Raw genomic sequence first — 24,021 nt, forward strand, 5'->3', positions numbered from 1 at the left:
CAGTTTGAGAAATAGAAGCTAACTGTATGCATGCTGTTTATGACAAATCACCCCTATTTCTGTAAATACACTTTGTTAAGTTTCTTTTTTACTTTGTTAAGTTTTAAATGATATTGCTGTTCTTGAGAATGTGTGCCTATGTCCATCACCTTTTAGCTCCGTAAGGCCCGGATGTGCCTGGCTCAATATTTAGCCAAGCTAACAAAATGCTGAGCACTGTTTCTGGTTTAAAAGTTGTTTTGTTGTGAAAGTTGGGAAATATATATGTTTTGGAGGGTAATGTTGAAGGGTGGGAAGTAATTCTAGAAGATGACCTCCCCGCTCCCCACAAAGTTTGTCCTCGGGGTTAGGGGCATCAATTACCAGTTGATAATAACTGGTATAGGGTTGGGGGTTGGGGTAGGAATTATGTAAGCTGAGAGATCTCTTTGAAAAGAAAAAGAAAAAAGTGGAAATTGGATGGGATAATAGGTAGATTAGTGTGAGCTTACACTAATTGTGAGCTATTATTTATAGGCAGTTTACATTGGTACTGATTCTTGTATATTGATACAAATTAAAATTATATTAAATTTTGTCATATTGTATGCATGCATGCTTCTACCTCTGCTTAAAATATTTTATATATTGGTACAATTTTAGGATATATTTATCATATTGTACTATATATTTCTACCTCTGATCAAGATACTTATACATTGTTTACATTTTTGAGGCCATTGCCCTTATCTGCTGCACAGTTGTTTAAAGACTGTTTAATATTCTAACATGAAGTCTTAGTCTTAAAGCTATATAGGTATTAAGAACTATAGGTCAATAGTCTTCCATGTTTGTAATACTTATAGTTAGACTAATCAGGTTCTTTAGAATACATAGAGATCGTATTCTGCATAGAAAGGTAATCTCCAACCACTTCAAATAACTGTAGAATATGGCATTTAAATAAACTAGGATTTTATTAACATGAGGCACAGTAACTCCTGGCAGTACTGATCTATTCCCAAGAGAATGTTGGGCACCGAAGACACTCCATTTGGAGCTTGTTTTCTTCTTGTTAAAACTGACTCTCAGTGTCTGCGTTACTAGGGTTATAATTAGGAAGTGGTCTCCTATGCCCATGCATTGAAGACTACCTCCTGAAACTGAGAAGCTTCTGTAAAGCAAAGGACACAGTCAATAAAATAAAAAGGCAGCCTATTGAATGGGAAAAGATCTTCACCAACCCCACATCAAAGGACTGATCTCCAAAATATATAAAGAACTCAAGAAATTAGACATTAAAATTCTAAATAACCCAAGTAAAAAAATGGGGTACTAAACTAAACAGAGAATTCTCAACAGAAGATTCTCAAATGGCCAAAAGATACTTAAGGAAATGTTCAATATCTTTAGCTATCAGGGAAATGCAAATCAAAACAACTCTGAGATACCATTTTAAATCTGTCAGAATGGCTAAGATCAAAAACACGAATGATAGCTTATGCTGGGGAGAATACGGAGTAAGGGGAACACTCATCCATTGCTGGTGGGAATGCAAACTTGTACAACCACCTTGGAAATCAGTATGGTGGTTTCTCAGAAAACTGTGAATCAATCTACCCCAGGACCCAGCAATACCACTCTTGGACATATACCCAAAAGATGCTCAATCATACTAAAAAAGCATTTGTTCAACTATGTCCATAGCAGCATTATTTGTAATAGCCAGACCCTGAAAACAACTTATATGCCCCTCAATGGAAAAATGAATAAAGAAAATGTGGCAATCCACACATTAGAGTACTACTCAGTGGTAAAAAACAATGACATCTTCAATTTTGCAAGCAAATGGATGGAATTAGAAAACACTATCCTGGGTGAGGTAACCCAGACCCCAAAAGATGAATATGGTATGTACTCACTTATAAGTGGATACTAGCTATAAACAAAGGACACTGAGCCTATAGTTCATGATCCTAGAGAAGCTAAGTAATAAAGTGAACCCAAAGAAAAACATATATAGATCCACCTGGAAACTGGAAACAGACAAGATCTCCTGACAAAATTGGGAGCATGGGGGTGGGGAGAGAAGGGAAAATAGGAGAGGAAGAGAAGGGGATGGTTGAGAAGAACTTGAGGGAATGGGATAGTCGAGACGGAGGATGAACAGAGATGAGAGCAAGGAAAGAGATATCTTGATTGAGGAAGCCATTATAGGGTTAGCAGAAACCTGGCTCTAGAGAAATTCCCAGGAATCCACAAGGATGACCTTACAATAGAGGAGAGGGGGCCTGATCTTGACTTGCCCTGTATTCAGACTGATGAATATCTTAAATATCACCATAGAATCTTCATCCAGCTACTGATGGAAACAGAGGTAGAGATCCACATGGGAGCACTGGATTGAGCTCCCAAAGTCCAGTTGAAGAGTGGAAGGAACAAAGAAGTCAAGACCATGATGGGTTCACCCACTGAAACAGTTTACCTGAGCTAATAAGAGCTCACCAACTCCACTGGGAAGGAACTAGCATGGGACCAAACTAGTCCCTCTGAATGTGGTTGACAGTTGCATGGCTGGGGCAGACTGAGGGGCCACTGGGAGTGGCACCAGGATTTATCTCTACTGCATGTACTGGCTTTTTGGGAACCTATTCTCTTTGGATATATACCTTGCTCAGCTTAGATATTTTAGGGAGGCTTTGGACCTTCCACAAAGCAATGTGCCTTACCCCCCTCTGAGGATTGGTTGGGGGTGGGGTGGAAGGGTGTGTAGAGGAAATGGGAGGAGGGGAGGGAGTGGGAACTTGGATTGGTATTTTTAAAAAATCTAATAAATTTTTAAAAATACAAAAAAAAAAATACCCACCAGACCTTTGGGCAAGAAATTGCCCATGCCTCTACCACTGAGAAAATGCATGGTGTCTGCACAGGACAAGCAGGATACAAGAAGAAAAGACTATCAATTCTTGACAAGACAGGGTAATATGGTTTTGAAAATTTTCTGTCTCTGAAAATGGTCTGTCAGTTACTCTGGGTCTTAGCCAAAGCTAGTTGCTCCAATGTTGCAAATGAGACTTTGGGTGGTTGCCCAGGTGGCCAGTTGTCTCAGTCATTTGTTGCACATTTTCGGAAGTTGCTTGATTGCACTTCCTTTTATTCAATATTATTTCCCTTTTCAGGTCTTCAATGGGGTTGATAGTTGTAGTTACTTTCCTCTCATGACTTGACCAAGCTATTTCTAATACAAGGCTTAGACTCCTTAGAATAGGGTAATTATTGAAATATTTAGCATTTGTTTCTTGCTTGATATTGTTTATGCTGGTTGTAATTCTAATTTTTATATTTGATATTTGTTCTTATTGTATATAGTTTTGTATTAGACTTAGAACTCTCTTATTTAGACAAAAGGGGGAGGTGCTGTGGGAACTTCTTCAGCCAATAGCCTGTAATATACCCACTCTCTTGGGCATGGTCTCTTATGCCATAAATGCAGCCGTAAAGTTTGCTCGCTCTCTCGCTCTCTCTCTCTCTCTCTCTCTCTCTCTCTCTCTCTCCTGCTGCTGCTAGATTCGGTTCCTGCCGAGGACTGTGATCTGTGAGCCTATCCCTGAATAAATAACCCTTTATTATACTCAATTCTGAGACAGTGTAGGATTACTTTATAGTGTCCATCTTTAGTTGTGTGTGTGCATGTGTACATGTGTGTATGTGTGTGTGCGCATGTGTGTATATGTGTGTGTCCATTCTTTTGGTTACATCTCATTAGAGATTACTTGCTAATATGTATTCTTTTATATGACTTGGAGAACGAGCTACCACAGTCATACTTTTGGTCTTGAAGAATTAGTTTATTAAGTATATAAAAATCCGCAAAATAAAACAATAAATATCAAGGGTGGATGGATTGATAGGAAAACACCATCAAGTTGGGTTCTCAAAATTCATGCAGCAGAAATCAACTGGGAAGCCCTGTTAAGGCAGCCAGATGCAGTTCCAGAGAGAGAGTCTGGCAGAGTCAAAGTTCCCCTCTGGTGAGACTTCCAAGAAAAAGAACAAACAGCGGCAGATAACCTCATCCAAGTGGTGGCTCACAAATGTCCAGCATACATTGACTGGGGAAGTTCAGGCAGGGCTTTCGTAGAGGTCAGCATGCAAAGATAAAAACCGAGCTCTTGGAGGAAGGGTCTCATCCATGAGAAAGGATTGGGAATGGCCTAGAGGAGCTGTGGGATTACAGGAAGCTCCAGAGAAAAGACAGGAGAAGAGGGTAGGAAGGGGCACAATAGACCAGTCGTACCTAAGGATTGCAGGATTGCAGCTCCCAAGGGTGGTGAGATAGGGTCAGGTGAAGAGTACCAGCTGTAGACTTAAAGACTGTACCTGGGGCTATCTCCACCTCCAAGAGTACCAGAGGGGTGTTGGACACTCAACGGTCATTTCCTCAAATTCAGGGAAGCATTTACACCATCCAAAGGGGAAGCTTACCTAGTTGCTGTTGGTGGACAGGGTGCTGAGTGACTGGTGAGCTGAAAGGTGAGTCTGTTGTAGGTGGACTGGAGATGAGTGATGGGGTCCCAGTGCGGCTCAGACCCCGAGGGGAAATGCAGGCGCTAGGAGAGCCTAACCGAGACACAACACCAAATGCAGGTGTTGGCGCTCTGATGGAGGCCAAGAGTCAAGGATTGCCACAAAGCCACTGTAAGCATTGCAGCTCTGCTCCAGGGAAAGGTGTCCCTGATGCAAGTGTAACAGCTCTGTTCTGGCAGGGGATCGTTACCCAGTAAGGTGTTAGAGCTCTGTTCCTACAGGGGAAATTTCCTCAGTGCTACAGTCCTGCTAAAGCCCTTACAGCTGGGAACTGCTCTGGGGAAGCATCCCACTGCACAATAAACCTCACTCAAGAGATTTGCTGGGAGGGAAAAAAAAGTCAAGGAGGGTAGCTGTCTCTAGGGTTTAGGAAACTAAACAGGGTACAGAGCTTATATAGGGTTCCTTAGGGGAGGGGCTTTCTCAGGGTGGTTTGGGATTGGTGGGGTTTTGTGGCCTGATTGGGGGGGGGGGCAAGCTCAGGGATTGGTGGGATTTCATGTTGAGGGATCTCGGGATTGGTGGGATTCTGTTTCCTGACACTGGGGCAAGCTCCAGGATTGGTGGGATTTCAAGTCCTTGGCCCTGGCCTTGGGGTCAAGGCCGAGTCAAGGTATTCTTTCGTTGGCTCTGGTCTTGGGGGTCAAGTCAGGTCAGAGTAGTTTTCCTCGGCCTTTTTTTACCCTACAGAAGGGCCAACCCCACTTCCAGAGCTGGCTTCTCCGTGAAATCAAACAGCATGTGACACTTCACCAACATATCATATACATGGGTTTCTAGTTCTTGGCCTGTTTGGGGGATTGAAGCCTCCGAGGCTCTGTAGTGCAACTGGGCTCTGCTCCTTTTATCTGCTACTGTGGAGGCTGCCTGGTCCTGCTAGGTGGGGTGTGGTAGGTACTCTGCTCTGGGATAGCTTCACTGCGCCAATCAGTGCCCGTGGGCCACACAGTGCCTGTGGGCACATCACAAGGGCCTCTCCAAAATGGCGGTTTGCTGTGGCAAGGACAACAGGAGGTCTGTGGTAGGCAGAAGGCACAGTATCCTATCGGTTAGTCCTAGTGGGGCAAGCCCTGTTCTCTTGATAGGAAGCCATTCAATCCATCCAGCCCATGATCGTAGGTCGGCACATATGTAATGTAAGAAGTGGCTCATTGCAGGCCATCATGGCTCTCTCTGCCTCAGTCACCAGCAATTTCCATTAACACTCCCATTTAAATACCAGAAAATCCCCCCTTCTCTCCCATAAAAGGAGATACAAATAAATCCACTGTAAATGGAGAGTTCAGAAATAGAAAATAGAAATAAAGGGCCCAGTCCAGGAACATAGAAATAGAAGTTGTAAGCCCAAACACATTTTGGGAGAAAAATAAATAAAACTGGCAGCCATTGTGAACTTTTAACAAACTCTTTCTGCCTTAAGAACAGACATCCTGGCAGCCACGTGGACAGAGGTAAACTTTTAACAATTGTCTCCTGCCTCCCAGCTTCCCAGCCAGGCAGGTGCCACAGACAAAGGTTAGCGTCTAACTGTTGTCTCTATGGGACCCTCTGTTTGTTTCCCTTCATTTTTAACTGTCCCCTATGTGACTCTACTGTCTGCCTTGCATCCTTACAGGGACAGTGAAAAGTGGCTGTGTCAGCCACAGGCTTTCACAAACAGGCTAAGTTAACAGTCTAATGTCCTTTAACCAAAAGCTGTAAAACTTAAAATGCAATGTGACTTTAAGCCTGACTTCAAGGTTGTAAAAGCTCTTTGGCCCACTCCTGGTGCTTGATTTTACTGTAAGAGGAGGCCCCAAACCAGCCCATGGTAACAGCTGCAGAAGCCTGATCTCTGACTGTGGTCAAAGCTATAGCTGATAAGCGTTGTGTGCCCATTGTGATTTTTTTCTTGCTTCTGGGTTCATAGACTTTGGTGGTCTATCCCATTATCATTGTACAACCCTCGGACCCAACCAAATCTCCAGTTCTTGTAAGTGTAATGAGATAGTGTCTCACTATGTCTACACCCGCACCGTGACGACACCTACAGCCTCATCATGACCCAGTCGAGATGACGGCACTGTCCCCAGAGATGGCTTCCTCCCTTTCTGAGTCACTACATTTTAGTCATGTCTTTTTATAAATTTTTAAACTTGTGAAAGAAATATTCTTGGATAATCCTATCTGCTTTGTTAGACTATAGGCTCCTTGGGGACCATGTAAAGTTTATTCTACCACACTTTTGTATCTTTAAAAACCATGAACTCCAGGCTGAAGATGGTCAGTGGTTAGAGGACCCACATGGCGGCTCACCACTGACTGTTAAGTAGTTCCAGGAAACCCGAAGCCTTCTTCTGACCTCAGAAGGCATTAGGCAGGCACATAGCTTACAGACGTACACACAGGCAAGACATCCATATACATAGAATAATATATAAAAATTTCAAAAAACAAATGCAGAATTACTATCAATGGAAGCAAGATTTATGGTAGGATGTCTTCAGTTCACCTGAGTTTACTCAACCCTAGGCAGACTGAATACTGACCAAGGAGAGATCAGCCATGAGGAATACACATCGCAACAACAGCAACAGCAGCGACAAGACAAGCAAAGTGATGAATATTAAGCTTCCTTTATGTGTATCTATTTGACATGTGTATGAATTTTTCATTTAAAAAAATCTATTTTTTTCAAAAAAAAGTCTATACCACCAAAAATGATTCTCACGGTTTTTATAGCACATATATAAAACATTACATCATGTAAGTAATACTTGTCCATTTATTTTTACTCAGATGAAATAGAATTATAATTTCAAAGACAGATAATTTACTCTGGAAGATTATGCATTTTTGTAAGTGTCCCAAGTTTTATATTTGACGAATTCATGTTATTTATTTGTGAATTCATAAACTCTATGACACAACATCAAGTAATTCATGGTCGCCATGCTATCTTAATGCGCTTGATTTGAGGAGGAGTTTTAAGTTTCGGATTCCAGTTGTACTCTGGTGATAACACCCTAGTGGGTTTATTGATTAAAAAATATTTATTTAGGTGGCTTTCGTATGTGCTGTCAAGTTTCTTTGTGCTGTCATCTGTAATTCCCTTTAGATACTCTTTGATGAAAGCTAGAACATTCTTGGGTGTGCCCCCAATAATGGCACTGTGGTAATAGAAGTCTCCCTTCCCAAAGGGGATAAAAGCTGCTGACTTAACTCTTCTCTCATACGGGAACTCTCCGGGGTTTTTTAAATACCACCATGAATGGAGTTGAGCTACAGATTTGCCCAGAGTTTCAACTCCAAAATCTTTTTTGAAGATTTGGTTCACAGCCATAGTGAAGAGAAAGTTGACCTCATATTGGATGTCCTGTATGATTTTATCTCTCATGTTCTTCATGCTTCGGAGAGTATGGTCTTGGTTGTAATCTTCATCAGGCAGCCTCAATGTTTTAAATGACCGAAGAGGACCCAGCTCTACGTACGGTATATCATAGATATTATCAGTCGAGATGTAAAAAATAACGTTGTAGCCAACCATGAAGTACTTATCAGCAGATTTTAGGAAGTGTCTCAGGTACTGTCTTGTAAGGCTATGCAAAATGAAGAGAAAGACAATTTCACTGGAGTTCACCGGGAGATGTGTGCCATTGATACCAAGAAGATAAAGAGAGAGGTTGTCCCTGTACCTTCAGCTGTATTGGTTAGTGAAAGAAAATATAATAAGCTTGGGAACCTGAGAAAAGACAGTTTGTTATGAAGAAAAGGAAGGAGGGTTGCTAATGGGGAAGAAACAGCAGCGACAACAAACCCACTGTCCACAGCTACACAGAGCAGTCAGCAGTAATGCCAGGTTCATAGGAAGCAGTGCTTAAGATAGAGACAGTCCGCGGCTGCTCATCCTTATTTCTTCAAAATGGGAAGGGCAAATACCAGTAGTGCGTACTTTCCAGTAGCAAGGACAGCCAAGCCTATGGTAATGTTCAGTCGTTTATAATATTTGTCTAGAACTTGTCTATCGTAAGTTCCTTCCCATATGACCGGAGCGAGCCAACCAGTTGTTGCTATAACATCAGGACGTTTTCTGTTGAACAAAAAAGAACAAAAATCCCATCTGAAATGATGAGAGTGATAATAGCTAATGCTTGTAAAGTTTCTACTATGCTTTAACCTCCCGGTTTTCCCCTTCCCTTCCCCCCAGGAAGATCTAGAGTATCCCCCTGTGGATCTGGGGAGATGGCTCATGAAGTGCCATGAAAGCATGAGGACCTGGATGTGGGTCCCTAGAACCTATGTCAAAAAATCTGGGCATGGTGCACACCTAGAGGTAGAGACAGGGGGATCACCCAGCCTCGCCCTCGGTGACTTCCATGTTCAGTGAGAAACTGTCTAATAAAATAAAGTAGAAACAGACTGAAGAAGGTGTTGTGGGATGTTAATTGAAAATATGTTACATTTGTCTATGCTGTGGAACATTTGTTTAATGATGCAAGGATGCATTGCATTCTTTTAGGTTGCATTTGCTTAACCCTGTGAAGCTGTGTTACTTTGCCTGCCTAAAACACCCGATTCATCTAATAAAGAGCTGCATGGTCAATAGCAAGGCAGGAGAGAGAAATAGACAGGGCTGGCATGCAGTGAGAATATAGGAGGAAAAATCTAGGCTCGAGAGAGGAGGGAGGAGCTAGAAAAGGAGAAGGAGAGGAGGATGTCAGGGGCCACACAGCTACACAGTCAGTCATAGAGTGAGAAGGAAAGAAAGGTGTATAGAATAAAGAAAGGTAAAAAGCCCAGGGGCCCCAGCACTCAGGAGGCAGAGGCAGGCGGATTTCTGTGAGTTCGAGACCAGCCTGGTCTACAAGAGCTAGTTCTAAGACAGGCTCCAAAACCACAGAGAAACCCTGTCTCGAAAAATCAAAAAAAAAAAAAAAAAAGCCCAGGGGCAAAATGTAGTTAAAAAGAAACAGTATAATTTAAGCTAGAAAAGCTGGCTAGAAACAAACCAAGCCAAGGCTAGGCATTCATAAGTAAGAATAAGTCTCTCTGTGTATTTATTTGGGAGCTGGTTGGTGGGCCCTCAAAGAGTTAAAAAAACAAAAACAAAAGCACAAAACAACTACAAGAAGACAATTCAGTACCAATCTCTGTCTTCTGTATGCACCTGCATACACAAGTACACGAATGGAAAAATATGTGCACACACATGCACACTTTTCCCTATTCCCTTTTCAACTTCTCCTTTATGCTTTAGGCACACAGATGCACTATAGAAGAAAATGAGACTACTGAAACAAAGAGAAACGCATTTGTAGTAATAAAAAAAAAGCCTGCTGAAGCCAAGGCACTAAATTAAAGCACATTAAGACACGCATCTTAGAAGGCATTGAATACAAAGAGATTATAAATTTAAGTACAAATCTTTATCTACACAAAGATACAACCTGGCAATCCTTACTTGCATAGTAATAATAGTTACAAAGATCCCATAACAAAAAATTCTTTAAAAGGACACCACTACCATTTTAAGGATATTTTAATGTATGCATTTATTTATAGAGTTATTTTTAAGTCTTCTGATACCAAAAATTTATAGACATACACTTATATTCAGATCAAACTTGAAAATATACTTTAAAACTAACCTACTGAGGTGGTTCAGTTGGTGGAGTACTTGCCTAGCATGTGCTTGGGTTAGATCACCCACTTGGCAGATGGAGGCAAGGGGATCAGGAGTTCAGGGTCATCTTCAGCTACGTTGTGAGTTCGAGGCCAGTGCGGGCTACATGAGATTCCTTTGAACAACAAAGCAAAACAAATAAAAAACTGATTGAAGGCATTTTTTGTCACAGTGATGAGACGTAAGTTAAGTATGACATCTATGTAGATAAAATCTGTGCTGGACATGGGTTACACATGCCCATTGCGTTTTTTTTTTTTTAATCTTTGGTTTTATCTCATTTTGTTTTCTGGTAGTGTTGGTGTTTAAACCCAGAACTCCATGCATACAAGGCACGTGTTCTACTACGGCATTTCCAAAGTACACCACTACTATTTTAAAGATTCTTTAACTAAGTATTTATTTATATAGGATATATAAATAGAACCCATTTGAGAAGATGAAAAGATTTTAAGATTATTGTTTTTCTCAATAAATCAGATTATTATTATTATCTAGAATGAAAGGGGAAGATTTTCTTAAAGGCCCATCCTTAGCATGGGTGGTAGCTAAGTGGGAAAGTCTTGCAGTACAAACACGAGGTCCTGCATTTCAACTCCCAGGACCCATGCGGAGAACTGGACACTGGCTGAAGGGAGGGCTCTAGAGTGCTGCTCTTGCAGAGGGACACTGGATGAGTTTCCAGCACCCACATATTGTAGCTCCCAATCATCTGTAGCTCCAGTTCCAGGAGCACACACAAACTCATGCAGGCAAACTCATGTGGAGTGTGCGTGTGTGTTTTAAGCTGGGCATTATGGTGCATGCCTTTACCCAGCAGCGAGGTGAGAGTCAGGAGGACCCTGAGGGTGGAAGGGCTAGCCAGACTAGCCAAGTTCAGTGAGAAAACCTGTCTCAAAAAGGTGGATGGCGTTACAGGAGGACATCCAGTGTCTCTCCATTCCTGTGGCTGGGGCCACTCTGTGCACACATTCACTAAGGTAGCACCAGCGTTGACTAGCCTACACACACATGCCTACCTATGAGCATGTGTGTGTGTGTGCGCACACACAAATTCAGGGGCTGAGAGTGTATCCTGCTCTTGCAGAAGACTCAAATTTGGTTACTGGAATCCATGTGGAGCTGCTGAGGATTGCCTGTAACTCCATCTCCAGAGGATCCAACAGGCCTTCTATTCTTCTGCAAGCATGCACACTCACATGCACACACACACACACACACACACACACACACACAATTAAAATGACATCTTAACATTTTAAAAGACGACATTATTGTTTAACAAAACATAAACCAAGAGGAAAAGGTGAAGCTTTCATATTTAAGAGTCCTTAAACACAAAACTTTGAGAGGGGCTGCTGGCCAGAGCTGTGCTGTTCAAGGCGGCTTGGTGGCTCGTGAGTGACACATGAGTCCTCTGCATGCCATCAAGACACCTGCGCTAGTCAACCCTGGTGCTGCCTTAGTGAATGTGTGCACAGAGGGCCCCAGCCACAGCAACGGGGATAATGCATGGCTAAACAGTGTGGCCACCCCGTAGTGAGGAAACGAGGCAGGCACTGAGTGTCCGATGTCATACACATCGCCCTAACCTTTAGCAGTGAATTTTGTGGGGAAGTGTGGTGATTGGCTCATTCCCATCACAACCTCTGTCCGCACTATGTCTGTCTGTCCAGAAGTAGCTAGCCTACCAGAGAGTGGGAGAGTCCACAGAAGTCTTCCTTTTAGTGCAAGCTGAGAGCTACTTCGCTCTGAGGTTGAGGTATTGTCCCTAGAGTGTTCTCGATGGGGGAGCCGTTCTTTCAGATGCCGTGTTTCCCACAGCCGAAGTGCACAGTCCTTACGGGCAGGTGGATATAGGAAGGTGTCTGCCTCTTGGTTATGTAGGTAATTCATTTATAGAATGTGGACTCTCTATGTTTGTAGCACTTATGATCTTAGATTCCATGGGTTGGGAAATCCTAGTTCACAAGGAAGGAATCCCTTCTTCAGGGAATAAAGACATGGTCCTATAAAACCACTTACAGGTTTTCAAGTTTTCTTAACTGTTGAATTAAAAGGTAAATATGTCATTAACATCCTTACTGGACAAATAATCCTCATTACCAAGGAAATACAAGCTGCTACTGCAAAAATGACAGCAAGGATAAGTGCCGTCCACAGAACACAGCAAACTTCACTGGGATTCTCTCTATTATTCTCATTTCCAATAAGAATTAATGATTCCACGGGCAACTGTGGCACCTCAACATGGCTGCGCCACCGAGGGCTCAGGGTCGCCGTGAGAGGAGGCGTCAGGACAGTGAGCAACAGTTGTCAGGAGAGGAAGAGGAAGCCTGATTGTCATCTGCTTCTGTTTATTATCCGTCTCCCTAATGACTGCTCCTCTTTCTCTACTGCTTTGTAGGATGAGCATTGGTGATGGCTAATGAGACTGCACTGTCATCATCCTGTGATGATGCAATCGGTGGGACTTTATGTTTATCCTGTTTGGGGACATGAGCTTTTTCATACAAGAGAAACAGCACCGGTTTGTAGAGGGACAGGGTTGTGCTAGCCGTTTTCCATTTATTATGGTTTTTATCCATCCTCATCCCTTCTCTGCTCTGGGAGGAGATTGGTTTACCCAGAGTCCTTTGATCTGGGACTTCTAGTAGGTTCTACAAATGAGAGGACCAACGAAGGACCAGAAGGCAGGAAGGGTGAAAGGTCAGGTCCCCTATCTTCCAGTTTTCTCAGACAGCCATGTCCCTCTGTGATTACTGCTTGGGACAGCTCCTCTTCTACAGTTCTGGCAATCCCTGATCTCCTCCCCTTGCTCCTCTAGGCCTGGGTGTGGACACAGTCAAGAATGAAATATTTGATATTACAAAACTAATGTTAAGTAAGTACATAAAATAAGTAAAACGTTACTAGTATTTACCCACTCCACCCACTATAGATTGGAAAATAAACGGTATACTAATTCAACGTCATTGAGTACCCTAAATTGAAATTTAAATTTGTATCCTTTAGTTACTTATTTTTATTTTCTAAGTGTGAGTGTTTTGTCTACATGTATATATGAGTAACACATGCATGCTTAGAACCCTAAAAAAGGGCATGGGTTCCTGGAACTGGAGTTACATGTGGCTGTGAGCAGCATGTAGGTGCTGGGGCTCAGTCCCAGGCCTCTGCAAGAGCAAGAAGCACTGATAATGCTGGGTCATCACTGTAGCTCCTAGTTAGCTGTTCTTATTCTTGCTTTAGTATGTGTGTGTGATGTGGATGCATGTTTACACATATGTGGGGTATGTCTGTGTATGTCATGTAGAGGCTAGAGATGGACAAGGGTGTCCTCCTCAGCTACCTCCACCTTATGTGTTGAGTCTGTCTCTTACTTGAATCCAGCACTTACCAATTAGGCGAGATTAGCTAGCCAGCTTTCTCCAGGGATCCCCATCTTCACTTTCTGAGCACAGGGGCAACAGGCACCATACACACCCGATATTTGTGTGAATGCTGGAGAGCCAAACGCTGGTACTCACGCGTATGCAGCATCCCCTTAACCGCACAGAACCAACTTCCCAGGCTCTGAGCTTTTAAAACAGTGAGTGACTCCACGTGAGAAACCCACACTCTTCCATCACACACACATACACACACGCACTCACACACACGCACCATGCACGCACACACGCACGCACACACACACGCATGCACATACACACATACACACACACACTCACATACACGCACCATGCACGCACACATGTGCGCGCACACACACACGCACACAGGCACGCACACACGCATGCACATACACACATGCGCACACACGCGCCACACACGCACACATGCACGCACACACGCACGCACGCTCACGTGCACATATTTGTTGGCCTATAATAGCCCCTAGATGGCAAATATCACAGAATGTCAGTGAAATGCATAAATGCATTACAAACATTTTATAAACATGTTCATACTATATAAACATAACATTACACAGTCGTTATAAGAGAATAATGGTCTCCCCAGAGTGTAAATGCCAGATGAGGGTAGTAAGGAGAATTGACACTAGCAAAACAATATATATACAAACAGGGAATGTCACGTTGAAATCTACTTATTTATATAATTAATTTGCTAATTATGGGGATAATAAATTAAAATTTAGAGGAGTCAATATTGGCATCTTTTGGTTGTACCTCAAGATGTTTTCTCCCAAATAGTACCAGGAATGTTAGGCGAGATTGAATAGGACAACTTCCTCAACTGCATTATTTTTGAAAAGTAGACTATAAACAGATAAAAAAAATCTTAAAAGTAAAAAATCTTAGAAACAAAAATGAGACTTGGTGCTAGTGTTTGGAGTACCTACAGTTTGATAACAGAATAGCATTTTCTTCAAATTGAATTTCATTATTGTTTTGTTCTTACTTTGGATTAAACCAGGCTGAGAGCTGAGGTTCTTCCAAAAGATCATTCCTAGGTACAAAGAGAGACTCAGGAGTCAGTTCTCTGATGTGACAAGCACAGTTTGGTGCAAAGAAACAAATAGGAAATCTTATCAATAGCATCAAATGGAGACAACTCAGTGGGAGGGCTCAGAGCAGGGTGGGGGGGGTAGAGACAACTCAGTGGGAGGGCTCAGAGCAGGGTGGGGGGGTAGAGACAACTCAGTGGGAGGGCTCAGCAGCAGGGTGGGGGGGGGTAGAGACAACTCAGTGGGAGGGCTCAGAGCAGGGTGGGGGGGGTAGAGACAACTCAGTGGGAGGGCTCAGAGCAGGGTGGGGGGGTAGAGACAACTCAGTGGGAGGGCTCAGAGCAGGGTGGGGGGGGGTAGAGACAACTCAGTGGGAGGGCTCAGCAGCAGGATGGGGGGGGGTAGAGACAACTCAGTGGGAGGGCTCAGAGCAGGGTGGGCTCAGCAACAGGGTAGAGAGGACAAAGAAAGACCCAGCAAATTGTAAGTCAGGGTAACAGAAATTACTCAGCTTGAACAACAGAGACAAAAACTAAAAGCAGAAGAGAAAAGTGAAGAGATGGAGTGGCCCATAACAAAGGCAACACTTGTGTGACTGAAGTCAAGGGGAGACAGAGGAGATGGAACCAAAACAGGGGCGCTGAGTTTTCCTCAACTTGACACAGGCCAGAACCATCTGAGACGAGGGCGTCCAGTTAAGAAAATGCCTCCAGAAGATCAGGCATTTTCTTAATTAGTGATTGAAGTGGGAGGGCCCAGCCCACTGTGGGTGGTGCCATCCCTGGGCTGATGGTCCTGCATTCTATTAGAAAGGCGCTGAGCAAGCCCTGGGGGGCAAGCTGGTAAGTAGCTCCTCTCAGTGGCCTCTGCATTGGCTCCTCCAGGTTCCTGCCCTGTTTGAGTTTCTGCCCTGACTTCCTGCAGGGATGAACAATAATGTGGAAGTGTGAGCCAAATAAACCCTTTCCTCTTCAAGTCGCTTTTGGTCACCGTGTTTCATCATAGCAATAGTAATTAAAAAAAAAAAAAAGACTGAAATCTCTCCTAGTACGGCAAAAGAGAATCAGATTTAAGAATCTAATTGAACTGAAAACTAAAGAAAAATATCTTGAAAGAAGGCAGAGAGAAATGACCCTTCACCTAGCGAAGAAAAAAAAATCAGGAAGTGATTTTCTCATGAGGAACCACAGAGGCCAAAAGGAAATGGCACAATATTTTCCAAGTTACTTATGAAAAAAAGCTAGTTAATTGAAACGTCTCTGACAAACTTTGATGTGTTCATGTATGAAATATGTATTTGTCAACAGGTGTAGACTGCTGGCAAACAGCCCACTTGGATTTCAAGGGCACCATGCTGGGTGACAGAAGCTCTGATCAGTAGAGCATATCTTTTGTGACTCTGTTTATAAAACTGTGGGAGCCCACGTGTGACTCACTTTCCATCTGGAGTCATTTCTGACTTAAAGAAGTCATTTGAGTTCAAGCTTGCTTGCTCTACTTTTTCCTATAACTTTGAGGGCTGTGAGGGACTTCTGACTTAGCCCGTGGGAAAAGAACACTCTCTAGTAGACAGTACACTGCTGACGACAGACCTCAGGAGCCTCAAGATAGAAAGCAAGGCTGCGTCCGAGCAGCACAAGCACGTGTTGGAGAGGAGGCCGCTCACTCAAGGACAGGAATGGTCTTGTGGTTAGACACTGACTGACCGTCTGTGCTGTGCTTTGTTCTGCTTTTACATATAAGCAAGTTCTGAAATAAACTCGGGGCTGTTGGCTGTTTGATGATGACCAGATGACCTCCTGATTCATCCTGTCTTCTGTTCCTTTCCCCTGACTTTCCTCTGGGCTCGACGATGCCTTTTTCCAGGAACCCTACTTGACTTTGTAGGAGCGGCTTCTACATAAAACTCTCAAAATGACAAAATGTTGGAGATGGAAAAATGATTAGCAGTGGGACCGGGGTTAAGCAGGCTCTGGAGCAGGAGATTTGTGGTGATGGGAGAGAGGTATATCTTGACTGATGCTGTGCTTGTGTGAATCTCTATACATGATAAAGATGCAGAACTGTATATGCACCTTGTCTTAGTGCCGATTTCCAGATTTTGAGTACAGTCCTGTAGCTGTGACACTGGCATTCATGGGATGAAGGTCAGGTGAAAGGTCAGGAGAAAGGAAGACGTGATTTCTATGAGGCTGCTTGTGAGCCAGAGTTACTTTGTAATAAAGTGGAAGATCATAAAGAGGGCATCCTGTTATTTTCGGAGTCCTCTTTAGCCAGAGATATTTCATCATATAATTTCCCAGGAAGGCATTCTTCCAACATCCACATTAGATTTGCCTAACTTCAGTAAAATGTGTACTGACAGAGAAGTCTGGTTTTTGTTTTTGTTTTGTTTTGTTTTTATATCAAGTTAACTAAATATATTTTTAAGCAACATGGCCTTGAGATTACTTTTTCTATTTTTCTTTTATTGAAAATAGATTTTAGGCTGGGTGGTGGTGGTGTACACTTTCAATCTCAGCACTTGGGAGGCAGAGGCAGGCGGATCTCTGAGCTCAAGTCCACCCTGGTCTACAGAGCAAGTTCCAAGATAGCTAAGGCTAGAGAAACCCTGTCTCAAAAAACCAAAGCCAACCAACCAACCAAACCAAAATACCCCAATAAAGTAAATAGATTTTTTTCCCCATGCAGTATGTTCTGATTACAGTTCCCCTCCCCCAACTCCTGAGTTCCCCCCCAAATCCCCTCTCATCCGGGTTCACACCCTTTTGGTCTCTGTTTAGAAAACAAACAGGCCCTAAACAACAATAATAAATAAAACAGAAACAAACAAATCGGAATAGCACAAGACAAGCAGACAGAAGGAAAACCAACAAAGAAAAAGCACAGGAAATACATTTAGACACAGACACTTTTGCACACACAGGGATCTCAGAAAAACAAAACCGCAAGTCATGATATATATGCAAAGAGCCTGTAAGGTAAAAAAAGGAATCCACCCTTGGGAGAGTTGACTTCCTAGTCATGGGCTCCGACAGGGTCGTGAATGGTAGGAACCAAGCAGGGTGCTGTGACCTTCTAGAGAAGCCGAAGGCAAATGCTGGACTGGACAGGGTTGCTTAAATTTAAGTCTGTGGCAAAGGCGCTCTTCTCTGTAGAGCATCTCTGCTAGGATCTGCTTCTCCCTCCATCATTTTTAGAATAGTTGCAGACAGACACTTACCAGCAGACGTACATCTTCTGCAGGTGATCCTTTACTCTTTAAGAAAAAAAGCCAAATTAGTTTTAAATTGGAAAAAAATGCTTCTAAAGAATGAAAATGGCAAAAAACCTCTATAGTTGAAATTCCTCCTCCCACCTGTTTGTACACATTAAACACGCACTCTATGCCAGACTTAAGGTTGCAGAAATGAAATCTGTAGCAAATGCAGGCATGCTAGTAGCTTGTGGGCCAGTACTGTCTTTAAAAAGACAACAATAAGACTAGATGCCTGGCTGTGATCTCCTTCATTAAATACAATACCAAGGTGAGCAGGCCTCAGCCTCCTTCTCTCCTCCTTCCTCTCTCTCTCTCTGTATCTGTGTCTCTCCCTCCCTTCTCTCCCCTCCCAATACTGTCTTCTCAACAAACTCCACACTCAAGCTCTCTCTGCAAGGTGTATTCTGTCACCTCCTGCGGCCCTCTCCCCACCAACCCACCAATGCCCCAACTCTCACTGTATTTTTTTTTTTTTTTTTGGTTTTTCGAGACAGGGTTTCTCTGTGGTTTTGGAGCCTGTCCCGGAACTAGCTCTTGTAGACCAGGCTGGTCTCGAACTCACAGAGATCCGCCTACCTCTGCCTCCCAAGTGCTGGGATTAAAGGCGTGCGCCACCACCGCCCGGCTCTTCTCTCACTGTATTTTAACCATAACTCTGGAGGGCAAATGAATGGAGCTTAGGGTGCCAAAGCAATAGGGTTGACTTTAAAGACATCCCTCCCCCATGCAGCTGCTTTCCAGACAGCCTTGGTATCCTTGTGCCCCTTAAACTATGGACACGAAGGAGATGCGAATTTACGTTTTTCTGTGTGAGGGGATGTTACCACATTTCTCTAGTATGACCTTGTTCCTCTAGCAAGCTGCTATTTTAGTCTTATCCACAATGATCAGAACTTTGATTTTTTTTTTATTAAAATATTTAAACGAGCAGCCACTGTAAAAGGTGTTTCTGTGTAATGGACTGAGGAGGCAGACTCACAGAGATGCAGAGACTGAACTGAATTCCAAGCTAATGTAAAGTTAACAGAGTATGTAGGTTTGTGTTTGTTTTTCTTTTCTTTTTTCAAGACAGGGTTTTTCCTGTGTGGCCCTGGCTGTCCTGGAACTTGCTTTATAGACCAGGCTGGCCTCAGACTCACAGAGATCTGCCTGCCTCTGCCTCCTGAGTGCTGGGATTAAAGGTGTGCGCCACCATGCCCAGCTCAGAGAATGTTTCCGTAAGCGAGTGCCTTGGGAGTAAAATATGAGAGCTGGCCCGGCAGTTAAGGGCACTTTCCCAGGACCCGGGTTTTTGTTCCCAACTTTTACATGGTGGCTTCACAACCTTCTGTAACTCCTGTGGCAAGGGAATCTAGATCTTGAATGTCCCTGGGTAAAAGCACGGCATTTTAGGTCAGCTACATCAATCCTTGATGGCTGAGATTCACCAGGGTTTCATATTTACCTGGGGTGATACTTAGATAACACCAGCAATAAAGCAAGGAAGATAAGTGACAGCATTTCTCTTTTACAATTCATTCCCTCCTAAAAAATAAAGAACAAAAAAAGAGAAGAAAAAGAGATTTCAGTTAAAGATTTAAAAAAAAGTTTCTTTAGTGTCTTCCAATAAGTATATTTGTAGAAATTTGGCCACCAACTTCAGTGTCTGAATCCTGATTACTCTACTGTCAAAGTATATCGCAAAGATAGTAAAGCCAAAAAAAGGTTCAAAGACCTCAGAACTAATCACTTCACAGTATATTCACTGTCTCCTAGGTATGTCCTCATAAGCAGGGAACGTCTAAATAAAGGCACCGAGCCCTCACTGATGCGCTGTGTACACAAACTGGGCTTTGGCAGGCATCATTCAGGAGTACTGGTCTTGCCTTTCGGTACTGGAGCAACACAAAGGCTTAATTTTTTGAACATTTATATGATGAACAAAGAGTTTTAGGTGTGTAGCTTTTAACACAGCAGCCACCAGTCAAACGAGCAGTGAGTATGCGAATCACTCATGGTCTAAAAGGTACAGTGTGAACAACAAAAAAGGTATGTGTAGTGTACACACACCTTTAAACACTTGGGATACAGAGCTGGGAGGTCTTGTGAGTCTGAGGCCAGCCTGGTTGGGCTGTATAATAAGTGCCAGGATACCAGGGTTGGACAGAGACCTTGGAGAGGGCAGGGATTTAGGACTTTTTTTTTTTAATATTGATCACAGTTGAAATGAAATTTTGAAAACATGGATTGAAGAAAATATTTGACTGAATATTTTCACCTCATTATAATGTATCCCCTCAAATATTCAAGGCGACAAACATGACTTACATTCCTGTTGGAAAGTTCTTTTGTAGATCCTGGGCACAACTCGACGTGCCAACAGCCATGTGGAATGGTCACTATTTAAATTCAAGGTCAGTTGGGACAAAGTTTGTGTGAAGTAAAAGACTGTGGCTCATTTAGCCAAGTGACTTCCTGTCTACGAGCCTGTAATGACATTATTCTCCAAAGTCAGGAATACATTGATATACCACCTATTGTTTGTTATGGATAATGGTCAGTAGAAAAGCTAAACAAAGGAGATTTGATTCAGAGTTCTTGTTTTAAAAAGTGGGGAGGAGTGATGTGGGACAATGGTCTGTACCCTGTCACTTGTATTTTAAGTAAATGCTGATTGGTCAGTAGCCAGGCAGGAAGTATATGCGGGGTGACCAGGCAGGAAGTAGAGGTGGGGCAACGAGAATTATGGGAAAAAGGAAGTCAGTCTGCAGTAGTGACCCAGCCACAGAGGAAGCAATACGAGAAGGCTTCACAGATAAAGGTACCAAGCCTCATGGCTAACATATCCAAGAATAATGGGCTAGTTTAAGATGTAAGAAGTAATTAATAAGAAGCCTGAGCTACTAGGCAAACCAGTTTATAATAATGTAGACCTCTGTGTGTTTCTTTGGGACTGAATGGCTGCGGGAACCGGGCAGGACAGAAACCTCCGCCAACAACTGTTCCGTATAATATAGTTCTTAGACCTGCACTTGGGAATCAGAGGCAGCTGTGACTTCACCATGATGATCTAAAACCTCGTGCCCTCCTTTCTTTACAGTCACTTTACCTTTAGTTTTGATCATGTAAAGAAGAACGGTAGAAAAACAAAACAAAACCCCGAGTCAGGTACTGAGTGATCCCTCCTGTTGCCGCCCCTTCTCGTCCTGGTGATGTCGCCAAGTTCTTTTGATGATGGGAGCACTAGAAGTTGCTGTCACAATGACACCCGAGGTAACATGTTGTCCTTGTGACAAATAAAAATAGAACCTTGTCTCATCTGAAAAACTTAGGTTTTTAAAAGAAATCTGATTTGAATTTCCTTTGCTGTTTTTCTTGTCTTTCTTTATAAATGATTTTTACTTAAGGACATGCATTTTGAATGATGTGTGTGAATGGAAGACATGTTTTTCGACATTGTCATCTAAGGCAGAGCTGGTTCCACCTCATTGTATTTCAGGATGTTTCATGGTGCTTCCTTTCACGACTGTAGAAATAACACAGTTTCGGGTCACTAAGGAGCAAGAAAGCACAAGGAAAAGATGGTAAATGCAGTGATGCTATCACACTCACTAAGACAGCCATGTGTAATGTGAGACGACAAGGACCTTTATTTTCCCTTCACCTTTAAAACCAATCTTGTTTTGTCCCTGAAAGAGATACAAGTACATGTGCACATGCTAAATAATTCCAATAGAAAAAAGGAGATTTCTGTCCGGTGATCCTACTGCACGTACTGGCTTTGGGGGAGCCTAGGCAGTTTGGATGCTCACCTTACTACACCTGGATGGAGGTGGGTGGTCCTTGGACTTCCCACAGGTCAGGGAACCCTGATTGCTCTTTGAGCTGATGAGGGAGGGGGACTTGATCGGGGGAGGGGGAGGGAAATGGGAGGCGGTGGCGGGGAGGAGGCAGAAATCCTTAATAAATAAATTAAAAAATATATATATATATATATATATATATATAAATGTTAAGAAAAAGAAAAAAGGAGATTTGACTCACACTGGGTCGTTCTGCTTAGCACCTGATCCTCTACCTCAGTACCAGACACTGATATGGGCTTCATGTGGTTTGTTCTAATATTTTCTCTTTGTCCATACAGGTACGTATGTTTTCAACACATGGCTTCTTTTATTCAATAGAGGACTACAAGTGTCAGCATATGAAACATACGCTTGTTCCTTTCACTTTGGAGGTCATCCCATGACACCTGCTCCAGACACATCTCACTCCTTCCTATGAGTAAGGCATTTCTTATTCACAAATAGAATTATGTGTTGGCTTTCAATCGCCAGACATCCCGCCTGCCGTGCTGGAGTAACTGCTTCTCTGCTACTCTGTCACATGAACCCGCAGAGCGAGCTCCTGGAGTTTATATGTGAGATAGAGTCCGTCATCTTGGTAACCAAACTTAGCCTGGAAACCCCTTCTTTTAAATACCCAGATCCTGAATAGTGTAGCTCTTAATATTATTTTACTAAAACTGAGCTCTGGATATTTCCTTTCTCTGTGTTAAAAGGTAGATGTGGGCTGTTGAGACAGACTAAGAACTAAAAATGCTGGCCACAGCTTGGCAGCCTGAGTTTTAGTTCTGAAACTCACTGTGGGGGGAGAGAACAGGCTCCTGCACATGTACATTGCATTGCATGCATTCTCTGTCTCTCTGTGTCTCTTTCTCCCCCCTCCCCCCTCACATACACACACACATACTAAACAAACAAACAAATAATAAATATCCGACGTTGGGGTCTCCTCACCTCTGTCCTCTCTCCTCTCCACATTTACTGACCAACCCTAGAAGCTGAGGCAGAGCACAGCATCTTCGAGCCCTTTTCCTACCGTGATTTCTCTTTGCAGGCAAGTTCTTTCCAGGCAGACAGCTCAGCCTCAGCACCTGTCTTGTCCCCACAGCAGAGGCCATGGCATTGCTGCCAGAGCATGCTCATACCCTCATCCAAAGTGTGCTATTTTCAGGGATCTCAATACATTCTTTAGCCCATTAGCCTCTTTTGGGGCATCCCCTTATTTTCATAGCATACTCCATTTATCAAAGGTCACACCATTCTGTATCACATAAAGATGTCCACTCTGGAATCCCCCATCACGGACACTCCTCCTCAGCCTCAATTGCAAGTCTCATTACCCATAGCAGGGTTTATATAGTAGCCAGTATAGCAAGAAGGCCTCCCACCACATACCACATGCCCCATGGAAGTATTCCTTCAGAACAGTTCCTGAAGACACTCCACCATCAGACGGTTCAGCCTCAGCTGTATGTGTTAACCATTGTAACGGGCCACACAACTGCACCTCCAAGACTCATCTTTGGTTCTGTTGTTTCTATGAAGGTACCAAGTGTTACAAGGCTTTTCCTGGGAAGTGTGCTTATAATTCATCCCAGATAAAGGAAATAGCAATCAATTAAAGAAATTATTCTATTCCAGTCTACCTTAGTGAATCAAAGAGTTTATTGCTATTACTTAAAGATCATGGACAATTTATTGTCTAGTTACATTCACAAAAAGCTTCTTTCTTTTCCAGAAACCATTAACCATTTATGTATCTTTGGGGGGCATGGAGGAGCCTCATGAATCTCATGAGCCCTCCCCTCCTCCCATGAGGGAATGTTGATGGACCCTATCTTGTGAGGGCTTCAAAAATGACCACAGCTTCCCTGATTCAATATAGCAGTGACGACATCCCTGAAGAAAGCAGCCACAAGACCGTGGGTTCTCATCAGCTCGGATATTTCGTTTCCTTTTCTAGTTCCAGGATCTATTCTGTTCCATCATGAGCTAGCACACTATGTTTGCAGCGTTCGCACAATGCGAAATTACCGCCTCTCCGTCTGCTTCCAGTGGACTCACCCTGTGACCGCTCTGTCCCTTATTGCATCACTCAACACGGAGGTGAGCCGAAGGTGACTTCGCTGTTGGTGGGCTTGCCATTTGGTAACGGATTTTTATCGTGAAAATATGCCAGGTGCTCATTTTCCCAGGAAACTGATACTCTTCAATTCAGAAATATGAGGCAAGGGCGAGGGGA

The 24,021-nt window shown here is 43.1% G+C and overlaps 1 protein-coding gene across 1 annotated transcript; it reads right to left on the reverse strand.

Moving 5' to 3' along the window:
- Positions 1 to 7,486: 7,486 nt before the first annotated feature.
- On the reverse strand, positions 7,487 to 20,321 carry LOC121462967 (N-acetyllactosaminide alpha-1,3-galactosyltransferase-like 1). The gene is made up of 5 exons (XM_041674959.1): positions 20,263 to 20,321; positions 17,920 to 17,955; positions 14,651 to 14,698; positions 8,498 to 8,635; positions 7,487 to 8,144 (listed from the first exon to the last, which is right to left on the reverse strand). Exons 1-5 carry the CDS (start codon positions 20,319 to 20,321, stop codon positions 7,487 to 7,489), a joined length of 939 nt encoding a protein of 312 aa, XP_041530893.1.
- Between the last annotated feature and the right edge of the window lie 3,700 nt (positions 20,322 to 24,021).

This window comes from Microtus oregoni, unplaced genomic scaffold, assembly GCF_018167655.1.
Source record: "Microtus oregoni isolate MIOR12 unplaced genomic scaffold, Mior012 000025F_ref0000491, whole genome shotgun sequence".
Classification (NCBI taxonomy): Eukaryota; Metazoa; Chordata; class Mammalia; order Rodentia; family Cricetidae; genus Microtus; species Microtus oregoni.